The sequence below is a fragment of the Aethalodelphis obliquidens genome, unplaced genomic scaffold (assembly GCF_003676395.1).
Source record: "Aethalodelphis obliquidens isolate GAN/ISIS:26980383/991018 unplaced genomic scaffold, ASM367639v1 scaffold1, whole genome shotgun sequence".
In the NCBI taxonomy this organism is placed as follows: Eukaryota; Metazoa; Chordata; class Mammalia; order Artiodactyla; family Delphinidae; genus Aethalodelphis; species Aethalodelphis obliquidens.
Window position 1 is genome coordinate 5335873 of NW_020837945.1, and position 12106 is coordinate 5347978.

General features: G+C 45.5%; 1 protein-coding gene across 1 annotated transcript in view; it reads left to right on the forward strand.

The window, feature by feature from the left end:
* Positions 1 to 12106, forward strand: part of DSCAM (DS cell adhesion molecule) — a 759198-nt gene that overhangs the window by 647701 nt on the left and 99391 nt on the right. Inside the window, exons 18-20 of the mRNA XM_027112479.1 lie at positions 3757 to 3997; positions 5713 to 5859; positions 11689 to 11844. Coding sequence (XP_026968280.1) covers positions 3757 to 3997; positions 5713 to 5859; positions 11689 to 11844 — 544 coding nt within the window. The remainder of the gene's footprint in view (positions 1 to 3756; positions 3998 to 5712; positions 5860 to 11688; positions 11845 to 12106) is intronic.

Consider the following 12106-nt stretch of genomic DNA (forward strand, 5'->3'; position numbering starts at 1 on the left):
GTGTGCATGTAGGTAGTGGTGATGGTGATGGTGAAGATGTGGTGGTAGAGGTGGTGAGTATTGATTGGTGGTGTTCACCGTAGTTGTGGTGAAGGAAGCTACTGTTGTAACTGAATTAGAAAGAGAAATAACCGAGAGATGATTTCAGCACGCTAACTTTTATGAAAACAGCTTTATTGGGATGAAATTAACATACCATCACATTTGCTGTTTTAAGTGTACGATTCCATGTTGTTTTGTATGTTTACAGAGATGTTCAGCCATCACCAGAATCTAATTTTAGATTATTTTCATCACTCACAACAAAGCCCATACCCATTAGTAGTCATTCCCCATTTCTCCCCCAACACAATCCTTTTTAGATGGTTTTCAAACACTCTTAGGGCCCGCATGCTGTGAAATCAAAAGTGCATATTTCATTTGTAAGAAAAATCCATCGCTTCTTTCTCAGGTGCAACAATTCATTCTGCATGATAACTAGCGATTGTATTAGAGCCCTGGAAAGAAATGTGTGAAACCACTGCTACCTTCAAATAACTCACCACTCTATTCATACATATCTCTTCAAAATCAGAATATTAAGAAAACTGGAGGAGAGCTCTCTTCTTTGTTTCTTGTGATAAACACAGTCCCTTGCATTACCATATTGGATTTCACATCTAAAAGAATAATAACCAAAAAATCCTATCTCATTAACAGTCAACTGAAACACAACCTTTTTGAAATAAGATACCCAATAAGTCCCACTTCTGGGACTTCAGTCCAATAAACAAACTTAAAAACAGATGCACTGTATCACAGAGGTTCATCTGTGGTAGGAAATAAGTTACAAAACAATATCCCAAACAAAATTGTTGGAAAAATGAGTCAATAAAACATGGAATATGATTTTTAAAAACTGGAAGTAAACATGAAAGTATGATCATAATAGCATATTAAATAAAAATAATCAGTCACTAAATTGTAGAGTATGAAAACAACCATGTGAAAAACAAACTTCAATTTCACTTAGAGAAAAAAACATATCAGAATTTGAATAGTGATTACATAGGAATGGTGGCTGTATACTTTTATTATTACAAAAAAAACACTAAAATAATTTTCTACAAAATATTTTGCAGAAGAATCTAATAAACAAAAATAACCTTCGTGTCACTCCAGAATTAGCAGGACTAAAATTTTGTTCTAAGGAAAATGTGAAGAATGTTCTATTTCTTTTGTACAAAATATTTAAACTGAACAGGACAAAAACCACTGTGTTGCCTATCCTATTTAAGCAGTTAGAATGTGTTTTCACCCTCAGAAAGTGAAAAAAGGAAGATTTCTCTACCCACCTATCTGTGCAACCAAATCACGGGCATGATTAATCCCCCCAAACCCAGGAAGGGAAATGTCAGCCAGCAGGTCCCTCTGCTTGTAGAAGATTCAGCTGAATTGGGTGCTGTGAGTGAACATTTTCTCGTGGGCATTTGCCTCCACTCCCTACACCCCCTACCTGATCAGACTCCATAGCTCCTCTCCTGGGATCCTGACTTGGCACCTTAGGGAGACTTAAATTGTCACAGGGAGCCCGTTGAAAAATTAGAATGTTTTTTAAACTTAAACAGTCCTTTATATTTGGGTGACCATGTTAAACATTAAAAAAACTTTGTGAAATAGGAGAAATGTCTTTGTTTTATATTTGACTTATCCATGGCTTTTGGAGGGAAATTGATTTTGCTAATTAGTCCAATGATACAAATGCAATTCAGTGGTTTAGGTAAAACAAATTCCAGGTAATGGAATTCTCGACATCTGAAATCTTTGGATCCAATTTTAAATCAGAGTGAAAAGTTGTAGTTCGCCAATGCAAAAGCAGGAGCGCATAGACACTTGCTTATAATAAGAAAGGGGTGTGCTTTTGTGTCAACGTCTGACTGCCAACTTGACTGAAGAAGTAATGGTTTCCAGGCTGTTTCTTTGATACCTATTAGCACCATGTAAATGCCTGAAATCAGACGAGTTGTTGAGAAAGGCAGTGGCATCCAAGAAAACCACAAATGAGGAAACTCGCCTGAAAAAAGAAATGTGATTTTACTGCTCTCGTATAACTCAGACAAACACCCAAAGACAGCTGGCGACATTCATGACGCGGGGGGCTGGAGTGGTAGGCAATCCACAGGCGTCTGCTGAATTCGTTCATGGCGCTGTCTGTCCCGACCTTCTTCTGCCTTCTTCCTGCTGGTGGTCCAGCCTCACCCCACCCCCATCCTGGGCACATCCTCTCTGTCTGCCATTCCTCACCCCTGGGCATTCAGCAGCCCCCCCCCAATCCATTCCAGCTGCTCTGTCTCTCCCACCCCACACCCTCCCTCCCCTTCTGGAACCCTGGCCATCCCTCCAGCCCCGCCTGCGGTCAGCATCTTCTGACTGCTTCAGGCCACACTCATTTTGCCACTTTCGAGAAGCCTGCTGGCCTTCACGGTCCAGTACCACACACCTGAACACTTCAGATTTCTCTGCAGTTTCCTGAGTGCGTATTTCCTCTCTCCAATGGGATTGTAAGCATTTTCAGAAAGATTTTCAGAGTCCTAAGAGACCTTAATCCACGGTTTGTACTGAAATACACATGTACACATACACATGCACATACATACACATATCTGCTCACACATATGCACACACAGACGTAATACAAATACACACACTCAACACACACACACACACACACACACACACACACACACAGAGCTGTTGATTGCCTGAAAGCCTACCACACCTTTATTACTTTAGAGCATCACTTTGATGCTGTTCTTAAAACATACTTGAAAAAAGTCTGGATTCTTTAAAAGTCCAATGTGTCAGCAAAAACTGTTCTGTTTTTGACTCGTAACTCTAGCCTCACCTTGCCCATCTTAAATCACCATAAAATGATCCCCGAATGACTCAGGCCTTAATGAAAGAGGTTTGCCTTCCTGCCAGGGGTGGACTCCCCTTCACATCCAGCTTTCGACGTGCAAACACCTTTGTTCTGGAATATTCCATTAGAGTATAAGCTCCATGAGGGCAGGGACCTTTTTTAAAAAAATCACTACTGTTCCCCAGTGCCTGGAACAATGTGACAGAGTTCCGTAGATTTTGCTGGGTGAAAACACGAACATCAGTCTCCCCAGGTGATGGTTGGTGTAGGCAGAGGTACCACAGACGCAATCCATCTTTCCAAACTTCCCCACCGCTTAGAGAAGTCGGCTGTCCTGGCAGCATGAGCGGGAGGGGCTGGGAGCACAGGCTCTGTGGTGGATTCCCCTCCTGTCCCTCATGTCTGTGGGACCTCCTGTGCCAATGAAGGTCTTGGTGGTGCTGTGTCCCGGGGCTGCAGTGAGGGTTGGGCTCATTCGCGCAGGTAAAGGCAGAGCACCTGGCCACGAGCAGCCTCTAGGTATGAGTTTGCTGCTACTATTACTATTACTACTGCCACACCTGTTATGATTATTTCCACGCTTATTCAATTTCATTTTTATTTGCCGAAGAGGAGGGCAGGTGCCGGTTTTCCTCTTGTCACACCTCGAGTGTTCTTTTTGGTTTGATTAGCTACTCACATTGTACTTGGTAACTTTTCAACGTCCAAATTATTCACGGAGTATAATTCGTAGCTTGGCCATAGGTATACAGTAGGATTAACCAGCTTTCGAACAGGTTTAAAGCATCCGAAAATAACATTGTTTTTTACCAAATCACAAACAGTGTTCTTTAGTGATTCTTCTCTTTCCTGTTTAGGCTCCCAAGAAACATCTGCAAAATGGGATTATCCGTGGCTACCAAATAGGTTACCGCGAGTACAGCACTGGGGGCAACTTCCAGTTCAACATCATCAGTATCGACACCACGGGGGACAGTGAGATTTACACCCTCAGCAACCTAAACAAGTTCACCCAGTATGGCCTGGTGGTGCAGGCCTGCAACCGGGCCGGGACGGGGCCTTCTTCTCAGGAAGTCATCACCACCACCCTCGAGGATGGTAGGTTCCAGCCGCTGCTCTGGGTCCCCAGAGCCTGGCCGCCTTCGGGCTTTGCAGTGACAATGGCATCCAGGCCGGCAGGGACTGGGGGTTCCGGTGGGGAAGCTGCCCTGATTAACTCGTGGGCTGCCTTGGTTCGGTGCCCTTGACAGACCTTGATTGCAAAGCCAAATCCATCCCTTCTTCAGCATCCTTCTCCATCAAGCCCAAGAGGTGGGCTTTTCCCGCGTGAAACCAAAGCTCTCCCTATGACTGCGGCAGTCTGAATGTAGAAATCCGATTTTCTAAGAATTTCTCACAAATCACTGTAAAGGAGGATTTTTTCTTTTTCTTTTTTCTTTCTTTCTTTCTCTTTCTTTCTTTCTTCCTTCTTTCTTTCTTCTTTCTTTCTTTCTTTTCTTTCTTTCTTTCTTTCTTCTTTCTTTCTTTCTTTCTTCTTTCTTTCTCTCTCTTTCTTTCTTTCTTCCTTCCTTCTTTCCTTCCTTCCTTCCTTCCTTCCTTCCTTCCTTCCTCCCTCCCTCCTTCCCTCCCTCCCTCCCTCCCTCCCTTCCTTCCTTCCTTCCTTCCTTCCTTCCTTCCTTCCTTCCTTTTTTTGTGATTGCTTTTTATTTTCAAGCATTCTGAGACCAGAGAACAGGAATGAGCAAGCTTCCTTGGAGCAAATCTCACGGTGACTGTGCGCCCCCTAGTGGCCATAAGGCATTAATGTACCCTCCCACCTTGACCACCTAAGAGCTCACATTCTCCAGCAATGCTTGAAAGGAGAGAGAACCCTAGTGTCCGGAAGCGCCATCTTTTAGGTGCAGAGGTCAGATATAGGGTCAGCTGTAGGAGTAGGGGATAGATGCTTCCAGCAGCAAGCTCGCACGGCAGTTGCCTCTTGTGCAACTAGCCGCTGGGTCATTGGTTTGAGAGCACACATGGTGACTTGCATCTATAATTTCTGAGCGTTTTCACAGGGAGAGAAGTCTTAGACAGCTAGAACCCAGAAGTCCAGGCTTTTCTTTCCATCTTCATAGTCTTCGCAGGCATGGTTAGATAGACCTTTGGGTTTTCACGTTGATGTTCATCTTTCACTGATGTTTGCAATTCAGTCACTATTTTGCCCCCTCTCCCAGCCACGACGTTTAAGGTTTGCATAAACCCACATGAAAAATACTTCAAATATCCTTCTAGCCTGTATCCTAGTCCATTTTCGCTCTTTCCTCTGACGAATGGTATAGTATTGAAAGGGGCCCTGCTGGGGATGGGACAGTGAATACGATGACGTGTCTGCTTTGTGGCACTTTCAACAGTGAGGCTTTCAATTTACATGCCAGGTATTACTCAGTATGAGGAGATGTAGTGTATAAAGTACATGTAACTTACAACAGTAACTTTCAAGGGTAATGGGAAAATAAGCCAGACCAGCAATGGTCTTTTACTCATGCAGTAGGATCAGAAGTGTTCTCAACTCCATAAGCCTGGGGCTTAACAGTGAAGCAGTTATTCTGGAAAGAGAGACAGTGGAAGTCATATGAAGTCATTGCATTTTACTGAGTTATCATAATATTTGCATAGAGGAATGGTACTCATTTTTTTCCTTAATTTGGGGGATTGAGAGCAATGTTTTATTTTCCTGTACTTTGAACTATTAAAGTAATGTTGCTTATTCAATATTGCTTTGCTAATTAAACCACCCACGGTTATTACAGATTCTAACTATCTAATTTCAGTGCCCAGCTACCCCCCCGAAAATGTCCAAGCCATAGCAACATCACCAGAAAGAATATCACTGTCCTGGTCCACACTTTCCAAGGAAGCCCTGAATGGAATCCTCCAGGGGTTCAGAGTCATTTACTGGGCCAACCTCATGGACGGAGGTAAGGGGGTTAAACTAGAACTTGGAGTTTGCCCCAAAGGATGCGCCATGGAATTTGCAGACCCCCTCCTCCTACCGTGGGATTCAGCACAGGGTGGGCAGTTCTTTATCGATGGGTAGTTTTCTCCTTTCCCCTCGTCTTTCTGTTATCTCATATCTGACATTTTTAACAGGTGTGCACAGCTGTTTAAATCATATACCTTCAAAAAGCAATTTGAAGGATAGGAGGGGGTGGCACTTGGGGAATCTAGGAATAGATGTGTTTTCCTAATTATGAGTATCTATGTCAAGCCTCTGCAGGCAGCACCAAAACCTGGATCTGTATCTAGAAAGTTCTGCGTGATGTGTATCCTAAAAGGCTGACTTCCTCCTATTCCCCGATAGGACTCAGCAGGGAAAATCCTTAAGCTCCTGTAGTTGAACTAGAAGGGGTTCAGGAAGAACGCCGGAGCCAGAACACCTTGGGCAGAGGAGCGTTGTTCCCACGAGGAGCGCTTTCATCCCAAACCCTCCACTTTTGTCCCCTCCTTTTTCTTTCTTCCTCCTTGTATTCCCTCTCTTCCTTCTTGTTTCTTTGTGATTTTTTTTCTTCTTTCAAGTTGTAGGACAAAATTCTCCAGTTTGGAGGCAAGACTTGGCACGAGAGAGGGTCAGCTCAGGGAGTGGCAAGATTGGGGCTCCAAGTGTCTTGAGCAGAACAGAGGCCTGACGTCACCGAGCCAGGCTGAGCCCCGCTCCAGGAGCACGACAGGCTCACCCTGAGCTACAGCCCCTAACAGGAAAGGCTCTGCTCTCTGCTTGTGGCCCAGGACTTGGGTGGCCCACATCTGCACCCTGCCCTGCTCCCCATATCCAGCCGCCAGGGGTGCCTCCCCTCTGGTTTGGGGCTTCCTGCAGCTCTTCTGACTGTGGGTCCTCTGAGTCTGGGCAAACACAGAGGCCCCCAGGGCATTTCCCACCTCTGCTCAGGACCACCTGGGTCTGCTCTGCCAACCCGGTCGCTTTTCCCACCCAGGTAATCAGAACACACTGGGCCTCAGAGGCTGCAGGGGTTCCACTATTGGTGCCAGAATAAAGGAAGAAGGCAGCTTAATTTGCTAAGTAAATAGCAGAGTTCCAGGCTTAGCTGTTTACATCTGCAGCCAGACTTGTGTCTCAGAGCTGAGGACCAGATCTGATTCCCTTGATGTCGAGGTAGCGCTTTTCATAGTGCCAGCAGTGGGAGACATTCTGATTCGCCTTCTGGGCGCCCCCGAAGCAGAAGTGTTACCTGAGCAGCTACTCTGTGCTGAGCTCCTGCTTGGCACTGAGGATGCAGCATCTGCCCCGATGGATGCTCTAGCCTAGTGAGAGTGGGGATAAGTGATGCGTACAGAACCTCCAGCCCAGTAAGGCACAGCCAGCCCCACGGAGGCACAGAGTTAAACAGATGATTCCCTTCACCTCCTCCCTGCAAACAGAGCTTTAAGACTCCCATAGAAGTAAAATACGGAGCAACGAAAGATTTCAAATTACCTACTTTACTGACACAATACAGTAATAGATCATTGCATATACTTGTTCTGGTTTCTAATCCTCTTCTTGAATAAGATGAAATTAAACACCCTAACGTACTCACCTAAAGGCAGTGTTACACTAAAATCGTCCTTTTTTGTTCTTGTTGGAAACATTGCCATAATCCGGTGGTGACTCTTCATTACATTTTCACATTTTCCTCATATGTGCTAATAATGCCTGTAAGCACCTTAGTTCTACGATGGATGATACGGTTAATATCGTTCAGTCAACTTCACACTTTAAAGCTTTAAAAACTTGAACATTTAAAAACAAAAGTCTTTAAATAAAGAATGCTTGGGGCTTCCCTGGTGGCGCAGTGGTTGAGAGTCTGCCTGCCGATGCAGGGGACAGGGGTTGGTGCCCCGGTCCGGGAAGATCCCACATGCCGCGGAGTGGCTGGGCCCGTGAGCCATGGCCGCTGAGCCTGCGCGTCCGGAGCCTGTGCTCTGCAACGGGAGAGGCCACAGCAGTGAGAGGCCCGCGTACCGCAAAAAAAAAAAAAGAATGCTTGGAAATGCATACAGTTTCTAAAGATACTTTTACTCACTGTATGAAGACCAAGGTGACGTGCTTAATGCCTAATGTAGAAGTACTACACTTAATCTCCAAAAGATGAGAAAGAAACCCTCAGAAACCTATGAACAGTCATTCCTGACCTGCTACCTCTGAGAAGTGACATGTATGCACTCGCAGGGAATTTCATGGAATTACTGGATTCTTCTGCACAAGCTCTTAGATTGCGGCCCTGAGGTTCCCACAGACACACAACACATAGTGATCGTGTAAAGAGCTATACCTGCTAAGCTTGAGGAAACACCACACATACATACACACACACTCACTCGTGCAGGCCACGAGAGAAAGAGATCGTTACTACTGCTGTGATTAGCAATTGCCCCCAATACTTTGAAAAATATGCATTAAAAAGCATTTTGTTATTGTTAACATGACCAGATAAAACTGGTTAATATATTTGATAGGACAGGTTAAATGTACAATAGGTCGGTGAAATTTCTGAGTATTTTATAATCTGAAAGTCAAAGAATTTTTAAGACCTGACAGAAGCAGTTAGTCTAAGATTGCTAGGGAAATAGCACACTTTGAAAATCCACTATTTGCATCGGAATTGGAGCTGCTTTTCAGCCCTCTGTCTTTCTTCAAGACAAAAACGACAGATTCTGAATCAAAGCAATGTTTAAGTACCAACCAAGACTTTTGCTCCAATGCTGGCAGGTTGAGGAGGTACTTGGGAAAAGTGATTTCCACCCCTATTTTGATTTCTTCCTTAGACCCTTTAAGAATGAAGAAGGGTGTAAATAAATACATAAAACTATTTTGTTTTAAAATATGAAGTTTTTCTTTAAAAAACTTTTTGTACTATAAATGAATTCTGAATTTATTTTCTATATTAATTTCATATTATTTTACTCATGATTTCAACTGAACACTATTCTTTACTCCCCATATATTTTAAAAAATTTATTTTATTGAAGTATAGTTGATTTACAATGTTATGCTAATTTCTACTGTACTGTCCCATATATATATATATATATATATATATATATTAATATATATATATATATATATATTTTTTAATGACTCCACTGGGGCCGTGAAAAGTAGGTGATAGAAATCCGTGTTTAAGCCATAAAAAAAGAAAAGGAGCTTGAAAGAACGACAAATGAAGCACGCTATTTTGAATTTGGCTTTTTTCATAATTTTCCTTTTTACTTCCTCTACATTGATGAGTCAGGGACATACCCTCCCAGCAGAGAGAATGAGGTGCTTTTGTGGTAGATTCTGGGGCACAGGTAGTTTTTAAAAATCCTTGGGGGGGTAATTTTGAACAGGGGTTTGGACTGCTTTCATATTCATGGTTCGTGATAACTTAGTTCATCCAAATAATATGAACCCCAGTATGAGTCAACAACCAGATACCAATTCTAATTAGTATGGTAATTCATGAGCGGGTTTAATTCTTTTGTGTCAAGTGTTGCTTTCTTCAAAAAGATCAGGGTGTCCCACTTTGCCCTTCTCCCTCTTAACTGTCCTCTTCTCCATCACTGTGTCTCACTGGGGAACAGCCCTGTCCCATCGGCACAGCACACCTTTCCCCTGCACTGTAATTGGAGCTCATACTTCCCCCGTGACGTAGAGACCCTGGGTCCTTCTTAAAAATAAAAGCAAAAGCATAAAACCAGAGGCCCCAAGAGGTCACATGATATAGTCAATTCCTCATTACTAGCCCTGCATACAGCCCCGTGGAAGCCCCTCCCCTGAGTTGCATTTTCCCTGACTGTGTGTGTGTGTGTAATCTTTGGCATAATGTAGAAGTTCCTAAATCTGAAAAGATCTTGATGAGATCTATACTTAAACTTTTTCCATTAGCATTTGAATTTTTTAACCTACTCCAATTGACCTGTATTATCTATGTTCAGGAAAATGAACATCATAAATGAATAATATAATGGAAAGCGGTCTGATGGTCACCCAGGGCAGACTTTTCCTTCACAGGAGAGAATTTCTAACCCATCTGAGGGTAACAATTGTCAGCTTTCCAAATGCACAGTGACCACACAGGAGCAAACATTTTCTTTCATTTTCATAAGCCATCTGCTCCGGTTTCTAGATTGTGGCCCCTAAAAGTCTGCCACCAGATGGTCTCCCCCAGAAGACCACAGGCATCTTTGGGGGGCTGCACCCTTTGCTCTTCTCTGCCCCCCCAGCAAAGCATCCTGCCCCCAGAACTCATCCACAAGGTGCCCAAGGTGGGAACAGGCGTCGGGCTCCTGTTGGGGTCCGGGGCTGTGTCTGTGCCCATTTTTCCCATCCCCTCACAGCCCTCATCACACACAGGGGTCCCTGGCATGTGAGTGACAAGCCTTGGCTACCCCCTGCTTTATTTTAAATTCAACTATCCTGCTATGTCCTGTTCAGCCCTGATCCTTTTGATGACGAAAAGTAAAAATAGTCACCATAATCACCAAACAGCTGGCCACTAATCTCCGAACTTCCGTGCAATATGCCAGAAGGACAAGAGGAAAGAAAATCAAAGAGCAGGAAGAGGAAACCAGCTGGCAGAACCGCATCTCATCCGGCCGCCATGCAGGCCCACCGAGCGGCCACAGGGAGTGGCTGAGAGTGGGGACCGGGCCCGTGCGGCCACGCCCTGTGGTGCCGCGGCCCATGCTCTCGGCCCCCGTGCTCGGCTCCGGGACCTGGGGAAGCTGTTGAGTCTCTGCCTGCCTCAGTTTCCTCTCCTGTAAAATGAATGGGTTGTGGAAACAAGAGCACGGTCATGCTGGGTAAATGAGTTAACCTGGGAACCCAGAACCCAAGGAAGCGCGCACGGCATGTCAGCTGCCTTTACTGAGGCCAGAGAGCGCGAGAGACCCTTTCGGGCAGCCTCACTGTGTGCACTGTGTGCAGAGGTGGCCAGACACCAAGGAGGACTCCCTCCTGGACCCCGTCTCCCAGCCCAGTTCTGAGTAACCGGGCACAGCGGGCACGGGGACGAGCCTGCACCAAACATCCCACACACGGCCACTTGCCCTAAAGGTCAGCAGTCCTCAGGCCCCTCTCTCCTTGTCTGTCAGAGCACCCGTGGCGGTACTTAACACACCACCGTGAGTTTTCTCAAACTGCCGCATATCCTATACCTCAGATGCGCCAGCAGAAAGGTCCATGTTTGCACGTCATTAGCTGATCCCACACCAGAACGTGAAGCAGTTTTAGCTGACGCCACGTTCCTGACGCGTCAGCCGGAGGGTTCACTCCAGGTGACAGGAGGGGTTTGCCGCGCTGCCGACGCTCATATACTTAAGTTAGGTGCTGAGAAACACGTCTACCTTAAAGGAGTTTGCTTTTGTAAATGGAAAAATGAAACTCGACTTGTAGAAGCTTCTGGATGAGCAGTTAGAAGGGTCTCTGCAGAGTGAGCACAGTGGTCCTGGCTCCCTGGGGCCTGGGGGGCGGGAAACCTGCTTGGGGACAGTTCAGGAGGGCAGCCACGGTGCCAGCGTTGGGTTTATAACACTTAACTTGGAGTGCATTGCTGTTTTCCAGACCGCTTTTCCACCCTGTGCTCTGTGGCAGTTTGGTGCAAATGACCTTTTCCAAATGCCGCAGAGCGTTGGTGTCACATGAAGACTGTGCCTGGTCCCCTTGCGTGATTTCAGGACGTGAGCGATGGAGGCTCGTGGCCCAGTGCTGGGCAGCAAGGACGGTGCCCCCAGCCGCGGTAACAGGTTCGTGTTTTCTTGTCCTCCAGAGCTGGGTGAGATTAAAAACGTCACCACCACGCAGCCCTCCCTGGAGCTGGACGGGCTGGAGAAATACACCAACTACAGCATCCAGGTGCTGGCCTTCACCCGGGCTGGGGACGGCGTGCGAAGCGAGCAGATCTTCACTCGGACCAAAGAGGATGGTGAGAAAGGGGGCGGCTTGTTGGGGGAGAGCTCAGGTCCCGTCTGAACCTCCAGGGGCCACACAGGAGGCTCCCACCAGCTGGCAGCATTCCCGGGCAGGAGCTATTGTTGGAAAGGCTGGGTCAGAGAATTAATTCACCCACCTATTCTTTTTTTTTCAGACTTCTTAACATCTTTATTGGGGTATAATTGCTTTACAATAGTGTGTTAGTTTCTGCTTTATAACAAAGTGAATCAGTTATACATCTACATGTGTTCCCA